At 40.5% G+C, this 25,983-nt stretch overlaps 1 protein-coding gene across 1 annotated transcript in view; it reads left to right on the top strand.

Annotated features, from left to right (window-relative positions):
- Positions 1–25,983, top strand: part of cdh13 (cadherin 13, H-cadherin (heart)) — a 511,818-nt gene that overhangs the window by 280,575 nt on the left and 205,260 nt on the right. Inside the window, exon 7 of the mRNA XM_077515574.1 lies at positions 710–854. Coding sequence (XP_077371700.1) covers positions 710–854 — 145 coding nt within the window. The remainder of the gene's footprint in view (positions 1–709; positions 855–25,983) is intronic.

Genomic DNA, 25,983 nt, shown 5'->3' with positions numbered 1-25,983 from the left:
GGACAATTGAAGCAAGGCCAATCCAGGGGTGATATGGTCAGACATTGATGGCCAACTTGAAACATGAGCTGCCTCATTCTGGATAAAATGCAGACTTTGATAGCTTTTGGGAGGGAAACCTGTTCATAGAACATTGCAATAATCCAGTTTTGGGGTCACTAAAGCAATGATTCAAATCTCACCATCTTTCACTTAATTGATCTGATCCTTGTAATTTTTCTGAGTTGAAAAAGGACGGTCCAGTACAAAAGAATGTTGCAAGGCGGGTCCTCACAGCAGCCAAACACGCTATAAATTTATCGGCAGCAGACTTATTTCCTGCAGGAACTGGCATACATAATTGCAAATCAGCAACTTTATCTGCCCTGATGGTGCCAGGTACAAAACTAATAAATAAACCTCAATGTAGCACTGTAACTGTAACACTTTTACTTGCATACTTACAATGTTTGTTTTGTTCTTATTTTACTTATCTTTACTGCCGATTTCTGTTCTATGTATAGCACTTTTTATACAGCAATGCTTGTTTTAAAGTGCTTTATAAATAAAGTTGAGTTGAATAAATCAAGGAATTATAAAACATTGATTTTTGGTTGGAAAAAAAAAAAAGTCATCAGCCATGTTTATCAGGAGAAAGGTGACTTTTAATGATATTTTATTGAACCAGTGATAAAAGTGTCTTTTTTTTTTTTTTTTTTTTTTCCCATAGCTGGAGGTGTCTACCACAGACCTAAATGGAAACCTCGTTGAGGGACCGGTGATACTCGTCATCACAGTCATCGATCAGAATGACAACCGGCCCATATTCAAAGAGACGCGCTACACTGGAGAGGTGCTCGAGGGATCGCCTACAGGTAGGTGACACGGTCTTTTACTTAGTTACAACCCTCATGAAATGATTTTTACCGCTGATGACGTCTTGATTTAGGAGCGAGGGTTAGTGGAATCTGCACGGACAGTGTGAAGTGTCCATTCGTGCAGCTGAATAATAAAACAAAGAGACAAACATGTATCACAAGAGACCTACACAAGTTATACAATCGCCTCTCAAGACAGACATGTTGAAAGGCCCATGGGTCTCATGGCCTACATCGTGTCTTAAAGGGGAACACCATCAAAGTTTGTTTATAAGTCTTGGGGCATACTACTGCATTGGTAGTAGATTGGTAGAATTCATAAAAGCATCTCTGGTCCCAGTTGGAGCCTTTAAGTTTGAAACTGTGGAAAATATTCATAAGAATTCAAGTTGGCTGCACGTTACCATGTTTACTTAGGAGATTTAGGCTTCAAACCTGTGCACAGTATATGTGCAGTATACACAGTATGTATGTATGTTTGAAAATGAATGATGTATCGGTTGTGTTCAATTATATAATTGTTGGCGATTGCGAACACCAACAGTCACCCGCTTTAACATGTACATGTCTGCCATATCCCACAAGATTTTCATCATGGCTGATGACTCCAGAGGACAACATGCCAAAAATAACAGTTTTTTGGGCCTCAAACTTCTATACCAGCGTCTCATATTTTGTGTCGCTCCCATTTTTTCATTGATGATTCATGGCTTGATAATGTCATTATCTGATCATGCAGAGTGATTATTCCTGCCGGCGGACCCTGTTTATTGTAATTTGCATATTTATGTAGAGGCGTGGAGAGGCAGGGGTCTGGTACACCAACATTTTGGCATTGATGCGAGATGTACAAAATGAATGCGCTTCGAAGTATGTGTATGCACAGATGTATATATCTGAATCTTTGCGTACTAAAATGTTCTGTATTCGGCCATACACCATGTTTCAGTATGATAGCCACGCAAGTCTTTCTTGTACATGAGGCCCGTGATCGCGCTGTCTTTCTCTCTCTCTCTCTCTCTCTCTCTCTCTCTCTCTCTCTCTCTCTCTCTCTCTCTCTCTCTCTCTCTCTCTCTCTCTCTCTCTCTCTCTCTCTCTCTCTCTCTCTCTCTCTCTCCCTCCCTCCCTCTCCAATGGTTTGACTGACTGTCAAAATCATGTCCTCTCTGCCCTTCATTTTCCATCAACATACAAACAACGCTTTTGTAAATATTCCCCTTCGGCCTCATACTCTAAATCTTCCACATCTCTTGGATAACTGTCATTTTGTCAGTGGAATGCCATTTATGACTCTCTGAGGTGTTGTCACTGCTATATCCTTTTTTCATTTTACTTTTTTTGGGTGACATCCATACCTTCTCGTAATTGAGATTATAAATAAATGTAGTCTGAGAGTACCTTAGTCTATTTCAGAAAGGTTTTACAGCAACCTTCATGCATACATCATGTCTTGACTTTGCAGCTATAACACATCTATAACACAAGCCAATTAACGCATCTGTCTAGTCTGTGAATATCCGCCTGTCAATATCAAATAATTTATATATATAAATGTGTTGGTGTGGTATACAAATTGGTAGGGATGAGCGAGTACCGATACCAGCCTTTTTTCAAGTACTCGAGTACTCGTGATGCAGACGAGTAGAAGCGACCGATGGCAGAGGGGGAAGACGTTAAGTGAGTCCTCCTTGCCTGTGACTGGCGCTAGCTTGCAGCAGTACTTCACCGGTTTGAAAATACTTCAAAATTGTGAATCTGAAACTAAAAGAGCATTTTTGTGTTTTATTTTGAGCGTTAAGACTATTGAAGAGTGACTGTGCTGTTTTTTTTTTTTTGTCAAAATTAAAGGAAATATATTTGTTTAAAAATATCTTTTAGTGATTTTTTTATTTGTCAAAATGGACTACTGGTATCGGCAGTTGGTATCGGTATCGGTGAGTACTGAGGGTCTGAGTAACGGTATCGGTCTGAAAAAAAGTGGTATCGAACATCCCTACAAATTGGTATTGCTTGTTCAGGGCTTTTATCATGGTTCTGCAAAGGAAATAATGATTTGTAACTGGTATTGTGATTGGTAAGCTACAACCACCAAATATATGTTTCTTAGTGGCAGAAATATGTCAGCTGTCATGTGTTCACCACATGATGCTGATGACCAGTGTTGCCACAGTTACCTTGAAAAAGTAACTTAGTTACTTTACTGATTACTTGGTTTTAAAAGTAACTAAATTGCGTTACTGATTACTTGATTTGAAAAGTAACTTGTCATGTTTTGGTTTGGTGGGGGTGGGTTTTTGTTGTCTTTTGGTCGTTTGTCATGTGTTCCTTGTTTCTTCCCTTGTCCCGTTATGTCAAACCACGTCCACCTGAGTGTTTCTTCCCTTCCCAGTGTATCCACCAATCAGCTTCCCCTGCCACTTGTGTCTTACCCAGCTGTGTCTAGTCATTGTCATTAGCCTGTGTGTATTTAGTCCCCTGTTTTCCGTTCGGTTCTTGTGGAGTCATAGTATCTGTTGTGCCTGTTGTTGTCCCTGTGTTCCATGCCATGCCATGCCTTGTGTTTGTTTTTTGATCTTGTTAATTTTTTCATAGTACCTTGTTTATAGTTTTTGTTAATTAAATCCCCTTTTTTACCTGCATCCCTGCCTTGCCCTGTTTTTTGGTTGCCTCCTGCATTTGGGTCCTGCCTTCAACACCCCACTCCCGTGACAGAATGACTCCACCAGAACTGGACCCAGCAGGGGCAATGGCGGAATTGGAGACCTGGCAGAGGCTTGAAGACATCGCCCGAGTCATTGCAGAGATAAAAGAGTTGATGGCTTTGGACCGTGGCGACTGGAGTGATGGGTCGGACTGGCCTCAGAACCCCGAACCTCGTCTGCTGCCGCCGCAGCCCCTGGCTGCTTCGCCTGTGCCGCTGCCGCCGCAGCCCCCGGCCGCTTCGCCTGTGCCGCTGCCGCCGCAGCCCCCGGCCGCTTCGCCTGTGCCGCTGCCGCCGCAGCCCCCGGCCGCTTCGCCTGTGCCGCTGCCGCCGCAGCCCCCGGCCGCTTCGCCTGTGCCGCTGCCGCCGCAGCCCCCGGCCGCTTCGCCTGTGCCGCTGCCGCCGCAGCCCCCGGCCGCTTCGCCTGTGCCGCTGCCGCCGCAGCCCCCGGCCGCTTCGCCTGTGCCGCTGCCGCCGCAGCCCCCGGCCGCTTCGCCTGTGCCGCTGCCGCCGCAGCCCCCGGCCGCTTCGCCTGTGCCGCTGCCGCCGCAGCCCCCGGCCGCTTCGCCTGTGCCGCTGCCGCCGCAGCCCCCGGCCGCTTCGCCTGTGCCGCTGCCGCCGCAGCCCCCGGCCGCTTCGCCTGTGCCGCTGCCGCCGCAGCCCCCGGCCGCTTCGCCTGTGCCGCTGCCGCCGCAGCCCCCGGCCGCTTCGCCTGTGCCGCTGCCGCCGCAGCCCCCGGCCGCTTCGCCTGTGCCGCTGCCGCCGCAGCCCCTGGCCGCTTCGCCTGTGCCGCTGCCGCCGCAGCCCCTGGCCGCTTCGCCTGGGCCGCTGCCGCCGCAGCCCCTGGCCGCTTCGCCTGGGCCGCTGCCGCCGCAGCCCCTGGCCGCTTCGCCTGGGCCGCTGCCGCCGCAGCCCCTGGCCGCTTCGCCTGGGCCGCTACCTCCTGTTCCTCGTCAGGCGGCGCATGGAATGCGGCCGCCACCTCCTGTTCCTCGTCAGGCGGCGCATGGATTGCGGCCGCCACCTCGTGTTCCTCGTCAGGCGGCGCATGGATTGCGGCCGCCACCTCTTGTTCCTCGTCCGGCGGCGCCCGGCCAGCGGCCGCCATCGCCTGCACCTGTTCCGGCGGCGCTCGGCCAGCGGCCGCCATCGCCTGCACCAGTTCCGGCGGCGCCCGGCCAGCGGCCGCCTCCTGCTCCTCATCTGGCGGCGAACATCCCGCCGCCACCTCTGATCCTTGTCGGGCGTCGAGGACGCCCTCCTGACTGGCCCCGCTGGGACTCTCTTGTCGGGCGTCGAGGACGCCCTCCTGAACTGCTTTTTGTCTGGGACGGATGGGTGGGCCGTGTGCCCTCCTCCGTGCCCCCTTCCGCCCGCCCTTGTTTTTGGACTTTTTATGTTGGACGTCTGGGAGCCGTCCCTTGAGGGGGGGGGTTATGTCATGTTTTGGTTTGGTGGGGGTGGGTTTTTGTTGTCTTTTGGTCGTTTGTCATGTGTTCCTTGTTTCTTCCCTTGTCCCGTTATGTCAAACCACGTCCACCTGAGTGTTTCTTCCCTTCCCAGTGTATCCACCAATCAGCTTCCCCTGCCACTTGTGTCTTACCCAGCTGTGTCTAGTCATTGTCATTAGCCTGTGTGTATTTAGTCCCCTGTTTTCCGTTCGGTTCTTGTGGAGTCATAGTATCTGTTGTGCCTGTTGTTGTCCCTGTGTTCCATGCCATGCCATGCCTTGTGTTTGTTTTTTGATCTTGTTAATTTTTTCATAGTACCTTGTTTATAGTTTTTGTTAATTAAATCCCCTTTTTTACCTGCATCCCTGCCTTGCCCTGTTTTTTGGTTGCCTCCTGCATTTGGGTCCTGCCTTCAACACCCCACTCCCGTGACATAACTAAGTTAGATTAAAAGTTACTTTTTTAGTTACTTTCAGCAGCTGCCGATAACACCATCTCAACATAAAAATAATGCAGTAGAAACGGAGTTCCAAATACTTTATTGAAAGTGCATTTTTAACATGAAAATAAAGTTTTTTTTTTATGAAAAACAAAATAGGCAGTCTCTCTTGACTTCTTGTAACGTAAATACTTTTTATAAAACAAAAAATAAAAATCTATCCAGGTTGAAAATGAAAATCCCCTAAATTCCTCTATTGTTTGTTTGTTCCGCTATTCCAGTGTGTACACATGTATCAGTTTAAATATTTATTAGTAGTTATTGACAGTTATAATTGTTTTTTGGTTTGTTTGTTTTTTCTCTTCAAAATAAGGATCAGAAAAACAAAAGGTTGATAATTTAATGTTAAATATAAATATTTAACCTTTAGACAGACACCAACACAATTAAACAGAATATTTGCACATTGTGAAGTATTTCAGAAACATAAATTTAAGACATGAAATAAACCTACCGTCCAGCCAAAAGAAATATGAAGCCACCTTATGGAACAATAAATCTATCAAACACATTTTAACCACTTAATATATGCAAAAATGTTTCCAAAAGTTAATTTCCCTTTTTAATCAACAATTTTTGTATTTAACAATTGTTTTTTCTTTTGTCATCACTTTCATTTTTGGTTAATGTATGACATTTTTTTTTGTTTTTTTAATCTGAGACACGATGATGACCACAGAATCACTACTGTTTATATTTTGTTTTTTGGGCTGTCGTAATCGCGGGCACGTCTCAGTTCTCCTATCTGCTGCTCATGCTAGTTGTAGACATTGACAGGGAGCCACAAATTGAGAAATGAGATACTTGCAGTGTTTCTTTTAGCTTAGATGGTGTGTTGGCTGTGGGACATACCTGTGTCGTTTGAATCCATGCATTGGATCGTCACGGGAGTTATTCTTTTTGGCTCGCGCGCAGTACCAACGCCGGCCCGGGACATACAAGTGCACCGAGAGGACTCGATAGCCATGGGAAATACCGAGATGTACGGCACCGGCTTCTGCTAACTGTCTCCATTTGTATGTTGTCACTCGTTGCGCGCGCGCGCGCCGTGTCGCGAGCACGGAAACACGGAAGTAGCTTGAATGGTGATGCTACTGAAATGTAAACAAAACAAGTAGAGCACGACGCAGAACTCTTGCTATTGTTATGAAAACCATAAAGCCTCACTCGCAACCGATACGGTCGTTTAGCTCCCCTTGACGAACGATGGTTCGGTCGAATCGTTTTTTTGTTCCACCCCTACTGAAAACGTAACTTGTCTGACGTCACTCCCCCTGGCGAGAGGGCGGAGACGACCTCATCCCATAATGCTTCACGGACCAGTTGAGGATGGAAATAAATTATTTTTTTTACCACTTTTATGGTCCATAATGCACACTTTTTTTGTTGTGTTGTGTGCCTGTTGGTTAATAAAACTAGTAGTAAAAGTATCATCAGTTTTGTTTTGAATGTGCAAACCATTCATGACCAGACCATGGCTGAATTCAGTGTGGTGATCAATGACTTCTGCCTCATCTTTGTAGTTAGCAGTAGTTGTTTGTGACTGTTACAACAGTGAGATAGTTTGCCTTCTTCATGAAAATGTGGAGTAACGCATTGATTCTCTGGACAGTAACTTTAATCAGACTACTTTGTAGAATAAAGTAACGCGTTAGACTATTAGTTACTTTAGAAAGCAACTTTTTTGAGTAACGCGTTAAGTAACGCGTTACCGGCAACACTGCTGATGACAAAATCAACCCAAATCAATTAGACTGACATTTGCCATGTACTCAAATTTATATTCTCACCAAGTAGTACAAATCAGAACAATACTGTTCGGTTTAGGTAAATACTGATCAGTGTAATGTTTCCACGGAGGAGTGTGTAGAAACTTCTTGCTATTCAATTTATTCTATTGTAATTTGAAAGCAGGCTGACAGTTCAGCCAATCAATGGCAAGAAGTGTGTCAGGCTCCACCCTCCACGAATACAAAGAAGGGTTCCGAAAAAGTGGACACTTTGATTAACCTGACAATATCCATCCATCCATCCATTTTCTTGACCGCTTATTCCTCACAAGGATTGCGGGGGGTGCTGGCGCCTATCTCAGCTGGCTCTGGGCAGTAGGCGGGGGACACCCTGGACTGTTTGCCAGCCAATTGTAGTAACCTGACAATAGCCAGATTGATATTGTGATTCACTCAAGGGAGTTCTCCACAATAACAATCTGGCACTGTCCCACGGTGATTTGCTCGGGAAAGGCGGGATATGTTGTAGAATACTTCGAGCTGATTGGACGATACGACATTGTGCACGTTTGTTTTGACCAATCACGGCCACGGCTAAAGATGACTTTGTTCTTGTTTGGGGGGGAGCATGAACATATTTACCAGCTAAATGCATGACATCCCTCTCATTGTTAAACATTCAACAAAAAGAAACGGTAAGTAATTCTGCAAGAACAGAAATAATTGCAGTGTCCATTCATCCAATTACTTTTGTTGTTTGTCCGGGCTTCCTGGTTTTGTCACAGGCTCTATACATATCATGCCCTAAACACAAAGGGGCATATTCACTAAGAATGTACTGCGTCCGGTAATGGCGCGAAATATTGCACCACAACTGCACCCGCAGTCTGCGCCCAGTTACCCACCTATTCACTAAGGATATTGCTCGAATCATATACTGGCACAAACACGCCCACAAAACTGACAGCTTGGAGCAAATTTGCACCTGATTTACCACACATGGCAATGGATTTGCGCCAAGAACATGGTTGTTATAGTAACAGTTGTGAGAAAGATGACATTATCAGAAAGCGAGGTTGGACTAAGAGTAAGCGTTTAGAGCGCCATTAGACTGTACAGAGCAGAGAGGACGGCAACGACGTCTTTCATTCATAATGTACAAATTATTGGTGCGATCGTTTAAAAAAAATATATTTTCAGAGGTTGTCGTGGGCGTACAGTATGCATCTGGCACGTAAAAATTATCGTAAAATGCCTGCCCGACATTGCCGATCAGCCCGGGTTACGTTATGTGTCCTAACCGAGTGCTTTTCAATTATTTTCTGTCATGCCCCCAAGTAAGAAGAAAACGTCCCCCCCAGCGACTATAAATAGTATCATTTGTATATAAAATTGTTCTAAGCACACATTTGCATAACACTGTATCCTTAATAACGTAAAAGCGAATAAAAAAAAAGAAAGAAATATGGACCAACTTACAACAACAAAAAAGCTTTATTAACTGTAACAGAAAAGATTTAAAGTACATTTGAAATTCAAAAATAAAATTAAATCCTTAATTAAACTTTTTGACTGACCATTTCAAACCATATGATACGGAAAATTTAAATTAAATAAAATCAATAAATAATAATGCATTCAAACTGATCACCAACATATTTCAGGAGCACAATATTAAAAAAACAGAAAAAAAACAAAAACAACTAACAAACTTTAACGTGCAAAACAAAAATATATAAAATAATTTGTGACTTTTTAAAAAAAAAAAAATAATATTTTTTTTTTTGCTGTGTGCAAAGCGTGCACGCTCATGCAAACAAAACCCCGACACCACCGAGCGAATGCTGCCTGCGCACACTCTGCCAATAATGAGAGCGCCACTGCCCCCTAATATAGTGGAGGTGCAATTGCACCTCCACTTTATTAGGGGGCAGTAAAAAAAATATAAAAAAATCTAAGTCAAAAAAAAAAAAAAAAAGCATGTTCCCCGAGGTCAAACGCGCCCCCCTTGATGGTGCCTCGCGCCCCCCTGGTGGGGCCCGCCCCACTATTTGAGAAGCACTGTGACCTAAACCAACAAGGTAAAATTCCCCCCTCTCTCTCTCTCTTTCTCTCTCTCTCTCCCTGTCTGCGTGATCTGCCGTGCATGTTGTGCTGCAAATGTCACGCACTGCTGTCATGATCCCGTTGCGTCAGGTTAATACATGCTTTCCATAAATGTTATTTGCGTCACGCAAACTCGGTGTGGCTATTTGCGCTGGCGTTAGTGAATTAGACGCTGCATATCCATGAGACTCATTTGCATTGGGGTGGGCATATTTTGTGTCAAATGTATGCAAATTACCTAATTTACATACGTGCAAATAACACTGGCGCACTGTGACGCAATCTGTTTAGCAGGGGACTTAGTGATGGATTTCCCCATTTGCGCGTGTTTTAGTGAATTATGCGCTCCCAGATTGCTCCATTTTTAGCGCTGTGCAAAGGTGAAGCAAACCTTTAGTGAATAGACCCCAATGTTGCTCTGTGATTAGTCCGAACCACCAGTGGTACCTTTACAATAAAAGCAAATAAAGCTAATTGCACTGCTTGGTGGAAATTAAACTGATTTTTCATGGCAATAGTATTATCCCGATGAATGGACAGCCTTAACAGTCTGTGTGTCTGCTGTGTGTACAATAGTTATTTTGTAAGTAATTTTGCATGTACAGAATGTTTAGCAGTTGAGTGAATATCTGTGAGTGTAGTGCTCTACCACAATATGTTTGCATTCGTGTGGTACTGCAGCCTGCTGTGCGTGTATATGGTAGCGGCTGGGCAGCAGCAGGAAGCTGGAGGAGAGAATGTCACAGTGCACTGACATTTCTGTGTGGACCGATAAGACAGGCAGCCAAATTGTTTTGCTCCATGTTTATTCCTCCACTCATAGTTTTCCTCTATATATTCCTTTTTGGTTCCCCAATTGTCTTTCCCTTTCTGTTCACATGAAAAACGGCACTGACCTCACTCTCGGTTTTCAGACTTTTATTTTGAGTTAATGTCAAAATTCTGTTCATTTTCAACAGCCCTGTTTTTTTTTTACACTCCCAGTCCTCTCACCTTTCTTTCTCGATATGGACTTACATATTTAAACATTGACATGAAATTCACATTTTTGGTCAGGCAGATGGAGCAAATTCTACAAGGCAATGATAATGAATACAAACTGTCTGTAATGGTAATGTAATTCAAACACAAACATCACAGAACTTGCATACATTGGCAACACATTTTCATAGTGGAAATCATTTAATCAAACTATTCTGTTTAAAAAAAAAAAAAATCAATTTAGTGTATTTCTGGTGGCACCATGCAGAGAAGTTGGCATCTCAATGATATATACTATATAATTGGACATGATTGAGTATAAATGAAAATAATAACTCAGGCTGCAGTCTCCGTTTGTTTTCCAGACTAATTTGTGTTTATATTACATGATTAAGCTCGGGACCCTACTGTGAGAAAAGCGTGATGGGTTTGTTTGGTCTGTACTTCAAGCGCTTGCAAACAAGCCAGATTTAAGTGATTAGTATTTCCTGTCATTAGAATTATATTCATTCTGACAGCTCTTGTCAGCTTCATTGTCTAACTTTAGGAACCAAACATGGAGATTCTATACCCTAGACCAGGGGTACACATACATCTACAGCGATGCCAAAATCAACTCAAGAGTCTCATTAAATCAGATGACTGATGAAAAGAAAGTAAAACTGCTATTGTGGGCCTGAATATTATTCTTGTTCAGTGTTTTGCTCCTGATATTAACAGTTAAAATGCTTGTAAAATTGATTTTTTTTTAAATCAGGGAGATTTATTCTCTTTTTTTTTTAAATACTATTTAGTTATTTTCAAGTCAACACATTATTTTTATGTTTGAGTTAAATTAAATGTTGCAATGGAGGAAACAAAATAAAATGTTCATTCATGTTATATTCTTTCATTTGGAAAATCATCAAAACGAATGAGTGAGGAGGTACTCATTGGCATGACAAAAGGGTTCACACTTTTAGTTTTATCCAGGGTTGGGTTAATTATTTTTGACCCAGCAGATTGTTTTGAAGAATGGAAATTGGGCTTAATCTGGTCACCATTTTGGAGTTCTGTGTGCTGAAGCTGAAATCAATTTAATGCAACATTCTCAGAAAACATTGATGGCGACTGGATGTCGTGTACCGTGGCTGATTTTGAACACGGGGATCTGTATTGAAATCTTGGTCATGTTGGATGGTGACATCCAGTTTCTCAATAATAAATTTAAGTAAGACTTGAGTAGGATACAATGAGTTGAGACAGATTAGTGGATGTGGCGAAAAGCCTACCTTTGACGCATTTGAAGAATGAACGTCCATCTCCAATCTGTCATTTGACTGCTGAAGAATTGAACACTAATGACCATATCATTAGTATTACTTTACTTAAATATGTTTTTATATACAGTAGCATAAGCGCGACCCTTGTGAGGAATAAGCGGTCGAGAAAATGGATGGATGGATATACAGTAGCAAGGGCGCCAACATTTTGAATAACTGGAGTTTCTATTTTCCCATTAACTCTTTCACTACAAGCCATTTTAGAAAATTTCAAAATTTTCAATACCCACGCGGTATTACGTTCAATAATTATATATAAGCCGAATCTAACAAACGACAGAATATAATACTTTTTGCCCCGTCCCGTTCTTTTATAATTGACAGTAGAAAAATGTCGGCTTGCCATTTCTCCCATGGACTCTGAAACTGTGTTTATTTCGTATAAAATGGGGCAATGATGTCATCTACCGGTGGTTGGGCATCAGTAAAGTTATTTCCAAGTTTGACATTTACAGTGGAGCATAATCAGATTCTTCCCATCTATCCCCACTCTGAAAAATTATAATTGACAAGTATACTTGTCACCGGGAGTGGATGAGTCAACATAGCTGAAAATGTTCAAAGTTCTAATTGGTCTTTATATTTGTCAAGCTTTTGTGCATCCCCCGATGTCACATTCAACACAGTTGGTCTACATACCATAGCATTGTAAAATGTTTGCACCTGGATGAGATTGAACTGATAACAATGCCCCCAGAAAAAGCATCAATACTGCTATTGAGAGACCTTTGTAGAAAACTACTCAAAGTTGAGGCAAGTTGTGACATTGTTAGAGTGGCAACAGTGCTCGAACTTAAGAGAAATTGCTGGAGATGGAAAATGTTTCAACCGAAACATTATACCAAACTGGCAAGCAATTTGTTGCATGCTGGTTCCTGATTGTCGCATTATGGTTTCTGCCTCTGTACTTCTCTTTTGACTGGCTCCCTCTGTTAACTAGAGAACAATCTCCCAAACACTGTACAGGTGACCCTCCATCCCACTGGGCCTATCAACAGCTTGTCAGAGCGAGAAAGCCAAGCAATTTCAGGGCCTAAAAAGCTACCGAGACTGCCGCCCAATTATCTCTCGGGCATTGTTGTTACGATAAATGAGTATGTTTTTCATCCCTTTATCTTTCTCTGCTCCCTTTCCATCAATGGTCGCATTTGGTTCAGTGATGACCCACATGGATAATTTATACTTCCATCTAATTACTCTGAGCCTGACATTTTCTGACAATGAGATGAAGTGTATTAAAGGCAAATTATTCATTGATATATGCATGACAAATTTCAAATTCAATCTTGTAATGTTGAATGGTGAGGGAGAGAAAGCACAGTGTTAAAATGCATGTGTGCTAAACAACCGGTATGGTAACACAGGTTATCTTTTAAATAGTCTTGGACTATTTACTCATTTGTATGTGTCTGTTCTCTTTTCACCAGTAAGGCATCATTGATTTTCCCAAGCCATCTAAACCGAGCTATCTTCTTTTAAATTACCATGGGGAGGGATAAGCATTACAACACTAAGCGGAGAAATGTGTTCTAAATTGGCTTTATTTTCCATAGACATTTGAAGTGAATGTATGCAAAGAAGAAAATGCTTTCTTTGAATACATGTCTGAGTTTTGGATTACATCATTTTGGTCCATTTTTGACTCTGTGTGGTTGCTTCCATCATTCCAAAGCTAAAGAGATTCAACATTCACCTCTCCATCTCCTCTGAGCTTCTTACTCTTTCTCCTTGCTGCGTATGAATATTATGCAGATGAGAACGTTTTCTTAAATCAGAGCCTGATAGTTGCCCAAGATCTGAATGGGGAGCGCCAAATATAGTATAGTATGGATTGAAAATTGAAGGTGTAACAATGGCTCAACACTTGGTCCCTGGTGGCTGTTCCACTGCTTGAGCACCGCTAATCTTTTAAAAGGTTTCTATTCTCCTTTGCCCCTGCACAAAGTCTCATATCAACTTGGCCTTGATTATCTGTCCCTAGCTTTGATTCAGCAGGGGCCTGCTCCTCACGCTGAGCCCAACTCTCAAAGCCTCAAAAGTCCCATCAGACAAACCAATCTCAACACATCACTTCATTTCCCCTCTTTCACTTTGACTTGAAAAGGCAGCCATTATTGCTTTCATAACCATCTAACAATCGCTCCAAAGATGATTTTTCCCTTAAAAAAACAACAGCGGTCCCTTGTTGTCTGTTAGTCTTTCCGTGAAAATATGCTGGTTGTTCTTGTATGACCTGCACTTGGCTGGCAACTAGTTCAGGGTGTACCCTGCCTCTCGCCCAATGACAGCTGGGATAGTCTCAAACACACCCGTGACCCCAGTGAGGATTCTCAGAAAATGGATGGATGGATGTTGTGTGCCAGCTATAGTTGTTGTGTGCTGAAGGTTGGATCCCAAAGCAAAGACACAAATAAGATTTTAACTACTTATTCATATCGAGAGGCGTGGAATAAACTTGACTAGACGAGAAACAGTGTTGCACAGAGGGACAGAAAACAATAATCCAGCAAAACACACACTATTCTCAGACTGCACCTACAGACAGTGAATTGATCTGATTGGTTGCAGCAAGTAAAGGACAAAAGAATGACATCACATAGGTCCAGACATCACCTAAAGGATTAACGATTGACATCACATAGCCTAAAACTAGTTGAAACTAGATGATGGTTATATGATGGTTACATCAGTTCAAAACAAACACTTGTTATATCAGGACAAAACAGATACTTGACCTCACGGTCGTGAACTCAACTTAACAGGTCATGAACTCAAACTTAACTCTGGCGTGACCCCAGACATGACGGTAGTATGTTGATATGTTCTCAAAGATTTCATAGGAAATTGTGTGAAGCATTACAGTATATACAATTTTGTATAATTACATCGTTTTATAGTGTAAACAATACACAGCTGTCACCATTTCCCATCAAACCTGGAAATATTTATAAATGAAGTTGGTTTGTGTGTGATGTTGATTGTGCCATGCATGTGGCTGCATACCACACACTGTATGTTCAAAACTCTCCGTGATTTTTTTTTTTTCTCCATATATGTGGTCTCTCAGAGTTTGAAAGTCTGCCGACAATTTTCAAATCTTGCCGTGTACACTTGGATTTAGGGTTGTGATGAGTTTAAAATTGAATTGGTCAAATACAGGGACTTTAAAGGTAATAACAAAAAATAGGTCTTTATTTTGACATTTTGAAAGCTGAACAGTTTTAAGTTGGTATGGTTGGAAAAGTTTGGAAATTAGTTGGGCAAAAAAACAAGACACAACTTAGTATTGGGAATTTGTGTCATTTTTGGCATTGAGAATGAATGAGTAATATTTTGTGGGATGTGAGAATTTTTGGAATGTTGAAAATTGTCCCCAAGGTGAATTGAATGAGAACAAATTGGAACGGTGTGACTACTTTGTTTGTGGAAAAATGTACAATGATATATATATAAAAAAAAAAAGACATTTTGGGCATGTGTGAATTTTTGGTTTGATGAAAATTTGGAATGAAAATAATTTATGTGAATCTGTTATGGGAAACGTGTCCTTGGGAGTGAATGGAGAAATTGTCTTGTGAAAAATGTAGAATGATAGTTTGACATGATGGTTGAAAATTTTGTTACGTGGGAAAACTGTGCCCATGGTGAACAAGTAGAATTTGAAATCAAAATTATATGGGAATGTTTTGTCCGGCATGCTATGAGGAATGAATGGTGAATTGAGAATATGTGAGTAAAAATGTGAAATGTTGGTGTTTTTTTCATTAATTGTATTTTTTATTTTTTTTTGGAAAAATAATAATGCCTAAAGTTTAGACATATTTAGGCCCTAAACATCCTCTAGATCATTTTTAATGAGCTTTTCACACAACAAACCCAGATGACAATTTATACAGTAATCCTCTTGTTTCATCATTGTAAAACTATAACATGGCGAAGGGATCAGTGTATTTACTTGTTTATTCAGATGATAACCACTGGAATTGAGTGGTCAAATGTTATATTTGCATAGAAATGTCAAGTTTAATAAAAAATGTTCCTGTTTTATGATCAGTTTAAAATAACCTTTGTATGTACACAGAATTTTAAGTAAGTTGGAATTGTTTAAGAAACATGCCTGTCTTCCCCAAGCCACTCCATTCAGCCATTACGAAACTGATCTGTGCAAGAGGTGCTGATGGGAATATGATTGAAAGAGACAGTTTCCTTCATCTCTAGCCTGTCTGTCACTCTCCCTCCTCTCCAACTTCTATTTTATTCCAAATTATTTCAGTGTCCTGCTGCGTTTGAGTGAAGTAGCACTGCAGAGTAGTCTCTCATCTCACTTTTTATTCTCTGGTATAGTCTTCCACAGTTTTTCTGCCATTTTTAGTTTTCCACAAGGCGCCAAGTTCTGCATTCCTGGGGTTCTGCACTGAGAATGCATCAGCAGCTGATTGAGTATTGATTTTGAATTGCCAGACAAGCACTGATGACAAGGTTAGCAGATGGGAACAAAAGCACCTGCCTTCGGTCTAATGTGTCATGTATGAGAGGATAAGAGATTTGTTTTGGCTTCACATTGCATTGCTATGATGACTCACTAACTAACCAATTTCATTGAATTATGCAGCATGTGTATATATATATATATATATATATATATATATATATATATATATATATATATATATATATATATATATATATATATATATATGTGTATAGTTTGAACGTTATTCGTCTTACTTACTTCTTTCTCTGTTAATATTAACACTTTCAGAAACCACATGTCTGTGAGACCATCAGAGATTAGTGTCCAGTCACACACAATGGCCTCTGTATCTCAGTTACACTCATGGATTACAGTTTAAAATGTGACCAATCCTATTTGTTGCAACAAATACAGCCAATCTTGGCGGGCTCTGTGACTGTGCAGCATCCGTCACCCATCACTGTCGACCAGATCCTCTTCAGTCTGCCTGTCCATTCCTGTAAGCCTGCCATATTTCTGGCATTAAACCTGAGCCAGACACCCGTTCTCGCTTGCAGTATAAAACCTCCACAGCAGTGTGTTGTTGTTTACTTGGCTTATATGTGGACTGGTCCTCAGTCTGGTTCATCACTTTGCCAACTGTATTTCCTCTTTAGCTTTGGTTGTCTGACAGAAACAAACCTTGTTCTCTAACCAAGTCATGTTTTATGGCTTCTGGCCAGTCTGTTGTAATACCATCCTAGTCCGAGGAAAAAATATATCTTAACACGAAATAGTTTTCTGCAACACCCTGCTAGGACCCCAGATAAACATTAGGTGCAGCTCACTTGAGTAATTTCATCATTATTATGGTTATAATGTGTTGTGTTGTAGACGATCTACATCATGCTAAGAGTGGTTTTGTATGATACACAAAAAAATAATAAAATAATAAAATATACAGCACTACAAAAAAAATAAGACATAAAAAAAAATCATCATTCACAAACACCTGTTTGTTTGTTTGTTTGTTTTTTTTCTGGATTCTCACAGTTTTCAAACCCTAAAAAACTCAACTATGTGTGGTTTCTGTAACATCACAAAATGATGCCAAAACACCATTCTCTTTTGGTCGGCTCACATTAGTGGAAGACCACCTACCATTGGCCACCAGCTGATAGCCAACAGGCTGGATAACAAAGGTTGCCAACTCGGGTTGTCCCATAAAATATGAAATCATTCCTTATTTGGTCATTAAGATTTGGTGTCCTCTATAGAACCATTAATTTCATTCATATCCAAATAAAAATGTCTGTCATTCACTAAATGTGACAATAAAGAGCAAAATACAGTGCAAGTCATATTCAGGCAAGCAAAAATGTCATGGCAGGATATGCAGGAGCCACTCTCTTCACGCTTTCCTGGAGTAGAGACATACCTGCGCTCCAATGGAGAAAACATTTGCAGAAATACAGACGTGAATAAGGCTCATCCTTGGTTAGAGTGCATGAGTACAGATGAAGACAATTATAAAGTGTGTCAGTGAGTGTTTTTAGTCGCTCAAGGTGGGCTGCCTGTATGATGTCAGAAAGCATGGATACAGATCGCAACACTGCAGACACATATACCGGTACTTGAAGAACACAGTAGACCCAAGCCTCGCCGTCACAGTTTCTTCTCATCATCTCCTGAGGATGGTGCCATATGACACGTTCTGCGACGATTGATTCAGTTTCTGATTGTGCTTTTGCCACAATAAGATGTCAGTGTGTGGACAGTTTAATGTCAGAGTATTGTCGTTTGGCTGCTTAGGATGATCATCTATTTCATATACAGGAGCATTAGTATTTACATTTTGTATATGTGTGACAATTTAAGACAGATTTCCGTTTCATGTACAGCACTTTGTATAGAGCAATGCTTGTTTTAAAGTCTTTATAAATAGTTGAGTTGAGTTGAGATGCATCAAATTCCTTTTGCAGTACAATACTTGCAATCCCAAATGCAGTGTAACAAACAAAATGTTTGATTTCATTGAGAATGTGGATGAGACCACTGCTGGGATAGTAGCACGTCCAAGAAACTGCCCATTGTGCACAACACAGTGTGTCAGGCTCTTGATCATCACAGTGTAGCTGTGGCAAATATTGTGCTGAAGGTCTTTGCCTTCGTTTCAATATCTTCCAAAAGGAGAGAAAGATACAAAGGGCCAAATCCACTAAGAATGTGCTGCCTTGCTCTCTGAAGTGCTTTGGACAACTGAGACAGACACACTACTACTCGCACCAGTCGACGGGAACGCATAACCGAGGGGAACAAAGTCGTAAGCGCAAGTATTGGGACGCGGCCCACACGTCGCAATCCAGAACCGGAATCAAAGTTGATGTGCAAAAGTCGGAAGTCCCACCTCCTCCGTGGCATATACCCCATTGGTTCATTACACTAAACAAATATAAACTCAAGCCTGTTGTTTTTACTCCCATTTTTCATCAGCTCGACTCAAAGTTCTAAAACTTTTTATACATACACAAGAAAGGCCATTTCCAGCAAACATTGTAGACAAATCTGTCTAAATTTGTGTTAGTGATCATTTTTCCTTTGTTGAGATAATCCGTCCCACCTCACAGGTGTGGCATATCAAGATGCTGATTAGACAGCATGATTATTGCACAGGTAGGCTTTAGGCTGGCCACAATAAAAGGCCTTCATTTGGCTAAATCATCGGTCTTGTTTTTATAATACTTGGTACCTGACTTTTAGAGGTGAGTCGGATATCCGCACAACACGAGTAACCGTGTTGTAAATTCATTTAAGTAAGTAAATTCATTTTTTTCCAGATGCGAAAATAACCCGGATAATATAATTCCTTATTATCTGTTTCCGATGCTCCAGCACTTCTCAATGCTACAGACTGCTTCTCTCTCTCTCTCTCTCTCTCTCTCTCTCTCTCTCTCTCTCTCTCTCTCTCTCTCTCTCTCTCTCTCTCTGCACGCACGCAGGTATATTAGCGCCACTGAAACCATTGTTAAATATGATGATGGAGGTCCTAAAAAAAAAACAAAAACAAAAAACGAAAGACCTCTGATGGGACTCTTTCATTGTATGTAGAAATGATCCATCCAAAGCCATGTGTAAGCTGTAAATAGTTCCTGTTATTATTGTGATTTAAAAACACTGAATCTCAATTCTCAAACTGTTCAGTAAATATTTATTCATACACATACATTTTAATAATTTAGAGTTTATTAAACAAATAAACAAAAAAAATTGCAACTTTTGCTCAATCCATAAATAATTTCACACTTTATTTTAACCATTTATTTTAAGTGTGAAGTTTTTTTTATTTTATTTTATTATTTTTTTTAATACTAATACCAATACTACCAATGGGCGGCACGGTAGTCGAGTGGTTAGCACGTCCGCTTCCCAGTTCTGAGGTCTCCGGTTCGAGTCCTGGCTCGGACCTTCCTGGGTGGAGTTTGCATGTTCTCCCCGTGCCCGCGTGGGTCTTCTCCGGGTACTCCGGTCTCCTCCCACATTCCAAAGACATGCATGGCAGGTTAATTGGGCGCTCTGAATTGTCCCTAGGTGTGCGTGTGAGTGTGGGTGTGGATGGTTGTTCGTCTCTGTGTGCCCTGCGATTGGTTGGCAACCAGTCCAGGGTGTCCCCTGCCTACTGCCCAGAGCCAGCTGAGATAGGCGCCAGCAGCCCCCGCGACCCTTGTGAGGAATAAGCGGTCAAGAAAATGGATGGATGGATGGATACCAATACTACCACATATTTATGATCAAGCCACGCTCACTTCCGTTTTAGGCCAACCTCCTCTCCGAATACATAATTTAGATGGCTGAACAGATACAGATAGTGGTGTACTCACTCATCCCTATTGATTTCATGAATACAACTGGTAAATACTGTACACCAGCAGTTAGCAGTCATCTAATGGCTGCTGCCAATCGGAGAACAAATGCCCCACCCACCTCCAAGTTCAACCAACCAATAAGCGTTCGCCTGCATGAACAAACACAAACACGAAGACTCCCAGGGTACATCAAGATGTTCCTGAAAGCCACTTGTGTGAAAGTCCTAATTCTGATAAGACTACACTACAGCTCTCTTTATCCATTGATTGGGTGTCATTTTGTTTCGCACACCATTCACAATAATTTGTTTTAGATTAAAATTGATTCAGTTGTTCTTAGGAGTTCCCAACACAAATCAATTATTATTATTATTATTATTTTAATTATTATTGCATTGTTCTTCTGTGATGCACCCGGATAATAAATCAATCAATCAAAGTAGAAATACATTCCCAAGGTATGCTCATTATGATCAAGTGTCAGAGTTCCAAAGCTCTTTTTTTAAAATCAAAGTCTCAACAGTTCACATTGAATAGTAGGCTATACAGTATTTAACACTTACTGTAAGTCTCTGTGGCCAAGGCCTTTTGCAACAATGCACTATTTGTTCCTTCTTTGTCTGCTCACTGTCAGAATGCTATCTTTCACAATCTTGTATAAAGGCAAGCTCAGCGAGTGCTGAGGATGGTCATCATCATAAGTCCCTCCAAGTCAAGGACAAACACATGGCAGTCGGGCAGTAGCAATCTGTTACTTTTTGCCTGTAACGTCCTGTGTTGGAACGTAATGGAATGAAGATGACACATTCAAGGACACGCCACACACATGAGAAAACACAAAATGGACTCTATATAGTCCACTGCTGATAATCAGAGAACATTTTTGCAGTTTGGTGGTTTTAGACAGGCCATTCTCTTCTGGGGCCTCATTTATAAAACTATGCGTGAAAACTTGCGCAGAAAAGTACGTACGAATGAAACTCAAAACTCCCGTACGCAGAAAAAAATTGAGATTTATAAAACCGTGCGTAGACACACATATGCATATGCACGCAAGTTCCCTTTATAAATGCCATACGATCCCAACCAGTGTGCGCAGCAGATTCCACACCGTTCCCCGCCCCAAGTCCGCCTATTTCCTCCCATATTTGGCAATGGAAATCAGCTCATCTGCGTATTAATAAGGAGCACGTGTTGGCAAACACCAAACCAAAACAATTTGGACGGTCAATGAAAGGCAAGAAAGAAGGCTAAATTCACCATTATGTACATAGAATTTTTGTGTGAACAATAGGTCCTCTAAAAAACCCCAACAAGATAAAACAATAAAAAAATAAAAAATTAAAAAAGACGATGTGTCATTGAAACCCTCATTGAAGGGGTCGGGTGACAGAAGGCCAATAAAACCAAGCAGGACGAGTTGCAACAATGCTGCCGCAGGGCGCACTGTAGCAGATTTTTATTTTTTTTAAGAAGCAAAAATAAATAAATTAATTAATTAATTAATTAAGAATACTAATAATAATAATAATAATAATCCATCCATTTTCTGAACCGCTTACATTTTTGTTGTCTTACTCAGACTTACTGAATTGTCTCAAAATTAGGCGATCAATAGGCCGCCCTATTATTGTTGTTAATATTCCCAATGTGTTGTTTATGGATCTTCATCCAGGATCTTCATCACGACTGCGTGGATTGCATTGTGAACGTTTATGACTGACGCGCGCATTTCTTTCTTGTACTTGCATGACAAAACCCCATTTCCATAGCGAAGATGCTTGTACTAGACTGCATTTTCTAGCTTTTTTATTTTTTATCCTTATTGTCTTGTGTCAATATAGTTTTATTTAGCTTTCAATGGAAATTGCACGGCGGTCGGTTGATACGATAGACGCATAGAACATTTACTAGGTTAGTTACTAATTAGATAATAATTTCATAATGTCATTTCTTTAGGTATACGTTAAATATTGCAATGATATTGATATCACCATATTCAACAACTATATCACACATTGCATGTTTTTCCAATATTGTGTAGCCCTAATTCATAATACGTATTTGAGCCCCAAAGAAGATAAGCAACAGATTGATGTCAACATGCACTTTGCTCTCAAAAAACATGTTCCCATATTTCTTTGTAGCCCATTATGTATGCACATTTCAGTGAAAATCTTTCATATACGTGAATAAACTGGCAAGAAGGACAGCATGATGCCAGCTAAGGCCAACACCCACACAGACCACCATCCACTACCCTGGGCAATAGTATTCCATTCAGTGTGACACGGGTATTAGGGGTGTGCCAAAAAATCGATTAATAAAAGAATCGAGATTCTCATTTATGAATCGAATCGAATTGATATTAATATCCAAAAATCGATTTTATTTTAATTAGAAATGAAGAAGAAGAGTAAAAGGCAGTTGTAGCCCACATGCTGTTTTTGTGGAAAAAGGCACTTACAACACAAAATTAATAATTGTTTAAACAAAAACAAAAAAAGACACTTTAATGTCTCTATTTGTCATTTTGTCTTGCAAAGCAGACTGGAGCACATCATGACAATGTTGTGCATATCTGTAAATTCAAGCAGAAATCATTTGTCAATCAAATAATTTTTAATCAAAAATCGTTTGAATCGAGAATCAATATTTCTTAAATGTTATTTGCTGCTTCTGCATTTCTATGAACAAATTTCAATATTGTGGCCCTGTATAATCCAGAAACATAGGAAGTGAACGTTGCAGACTTCATTATAATTCAACGTGCAGGAATGCTGTGCTATTATAGTTTTAATCCATGTCTTTGCCATTAGTGGCCTTCTCCTTGTCTGGTGCCTCAGTACAGTTAGCAAGCTGTCTAGCACTGATTGCCTTCTTTTTCTGGGTGAGAGCAGATGAATGCCTACTAATAGGTTCACAGTTTTATTAACTGAGCCACTAGTACAGAATTAGAAGGATTTTCGGGAGGTAATTAATTGAAGTGTCCTTTTAAAGGGAAAGTATCTTTTGTCTTGATTTAGAGAGTGGAGTCATTAGTGAGAGCTTCAGCGGTGGGAGAACACGTATGGGAGATTCAGAGGATTCCCTTCAGTCTTACTGGAGCCATTTTGACAATTACAGAGGAGGTTATCATTATTAAAGAGGATTCACTTTTGAATTGTAGCTAGTCAGACAAAAAATATATTTCTGTGTAATTAGCTAATTAAAACCTTTGCATAAAAATATATTGAGATCAAGTCAATGATGAAATAGTTGGCTACAGTAACGTAGACTTAACAGATTGTAATGTTGTCAGTGTGAACTACTTATGCATAGTTTTAATTTATATCACATCTTATTTATGTCACACTGTGCTTGTCCCGACATTTGGAGAGCCAAAATGAATGACACACCCACTAACAACACATAACTCCGCCGAGAGAGATTCTATCATGACCGTTCATTTAGCAATTTACGGGTCTGCCCACACAGCCATCCTGATCTGCCAAAAAATAAATATTTTGAAACAAATATGTTGAAAAAATGTCACACATTATAAATATTAAAACATGACATTAGATTGCATCTCCTACAATTATGCAATGGGCTCTTTGCACAGCTTGACTACTTCCTGAACTGAATACCACGTTTTTGTTTCCTGTCTTTCATGAGTGGACAAACTGATTAATCCAGGTGTGTCTGGCCAATGTCGTTGTACTTACTGAGATCAGGCACACCTGGATTAATCAGCTTGTCCACTCATGAAAGACAGGAAATGAAGGACTGGTGTTGAGTTCAGGAAGTAGTGGATTTGTGCAAAGATCCCATAGAAAAATAATCTACAAATTGGTGTAAAAATATTACTAATCATGCCAAAAACGTAACAGTGTAGAATTTCACCAACTAAGATTAATTTCTCCCATACCTCTCCACAAACACAGTTATTCATATATACTGATGTTTGAGGAATGGCGTATTAGCGTAATGGTTTGAACAAATTGATCAAATTGATCTTTTAGAAAAAAAACAAAAAAACAACAGGTTCTTTCATCAATCTGTTAGTAAATGTTTAACCACCATGTGCCATTCCACATCATTAAAAAGTATAAAAAAATTTGTTTAATTTTTATTTTTTTTTTAGTTTCCCCACTTTACTGTTCAAGACCATCAAACAAATATAAACCAAGCAAACATAAAATGCAGCTTTTAAATAGGAAATTGAGAAGGTAATATTCTAATATTTATTGACATGATTTAGAACAAAATGTGTACAGTCCCTACTCAATTGTGACAGACCTGCAAAGGACATACCACACTTAGCATGCTTTGTTTTGCCAAGAGAAGTGCTTTTAAGTGAAGTGAAATAGTGTCCAGTACACTCTTTTGAGAAGATTATCAGCCACAGTTGTGAAGCGAAAAATGTTCTCTGCTCTTAAGAGTGGAATTAATTTATAGCGTACTCGAGTATAATGTATGCAATACCCTCAAGCGCTTCTCGGGGCTCCATGTTGATTTATGATATTTATAAGGAAAAATAACGAAAAACCTCAGTAAGCGTGCAACATTTACATAATTTTTTGAGTTTTTCCAATATAGAGGTTAACTTCTTTGAGTCAAACACGATCACAGTACACAATCCACATTATATTCACACTTATCTCATTTACATGCATGGGAATGGGAACATGTACAAAAAAGGTGGAACTAACTCATGGGAAAAGAGGAACAAATAATGAGAACTTAATAGACTAGAATAAAATCCAATACATGATCTTCACACCAGGTGATATTCTTTTTCATGTTTGAATCAAAATGTTAATGCTAAAAATGATTATTGAAAAAGGCTGAACTAGTGGCTAGTAGGGGTGTCACGATTCGCCAACTCCACGATTCGATTTAAATTTCGATTTTGGGGTCACGATTCGATTTTTTTTTCGATTTTTTTTTTTTTTTTTTTTTTTCGCTCCCCCACTTTATAACACAGAGGCATATGCTTCTGTAGGCTAAGGCTAGTCTATGATCATTGGTTCTATTCATTGTACAGTAAATCTTATTTCAAAAGATCGGCTACATATAGGTGATGCAATTTCCATATTATTTTTGTGTAAATTTATGTAATATATGATAATTGACATTAGGCAGGAATGATCAAATTCAAAGAATTTATTTACAATATAAAGTTAACCGTCTTGTTCTTACTGAAGTGTAAAATAAAAAATAAAAAAACAAAAACAAAAAGTCACAGTGGGTGCCTGCCATCTATTGACTGTTTTTGGTTACAACAGTGTGCTGTGCGTTCCTCTTAAAATAATGTGCAATGTGCAACAACAACAAAAAATATATTGTATCCAAAGTCATGGAACAAATACAGCCTGAACAAACTATATCCCAACATTTACAGTTGCTGGGCATACTGTAGCGTGGTTCAAGTACACTAATTAAATGTTTGAATCCAGCGTTTTCCAAGGCTGCAGGTCTGCTGCTATAAATAGACCTATGGATCTGGCGTTTCGCGCGAGCTGAAGTGTGTGGAAGTTTCACTGTAAATGAGGATGAAATAGTTGGTTGGACCGTTGTTTTCCCACTTCTAGTTGAATTTGATAAATCTAAATCTTTGTGATGCCTGCGTAAATGTCCCGTCATGTTTGTCGTGTTTCCCGTTGTTATAGGCTGGCGGCTCGGGCCCGCCGCCGGCTCCGCTCCCCTAGTATGTATGTGTGTGTTTGTGTCGGCTGGTGCCCGTATAATGGTACTTCAGTTTGAATGCGCCAGCGCGACACTCTGATTGGAGGACTGTGCCAGCGCGACACTCCGATTGGACGACTGTGCCAGCGCGACACTCCGATTGGACGACTGTGCCAGCGCGACGCTATTGTGTATCCGTGTATTAAATGCGGTTATTATTTGTTCACCTTCCACTTTCACTCCCTTGTCAAACCCCTGCCTGAAATTTCAATTAAAACTACTCAGATGTTAAAGTCGACCCGTGTTTATCTACTCTATATTTTCTGTTATTGTGTTACTTCCCTTCCCCT

Source organism: Festucalex cinctus, chromosome 3 (genome assembly GCF_051991245.1).
Source record: "Festucalex cinctus isolate MCC-2025b chromosome 3, RoL_Fcin_1.0, whole genome shotgun sequence".
Taxonomy (NCBI): Eukaryota; Metazoa; Chordata; class Actinopteri; order Syngnathiformes; family Syngnathidae; genus Festucalex; species Festucalex cinctus.
This window is presented reverse-complemented; position numbering and strand designations above follow the sequence as displayed.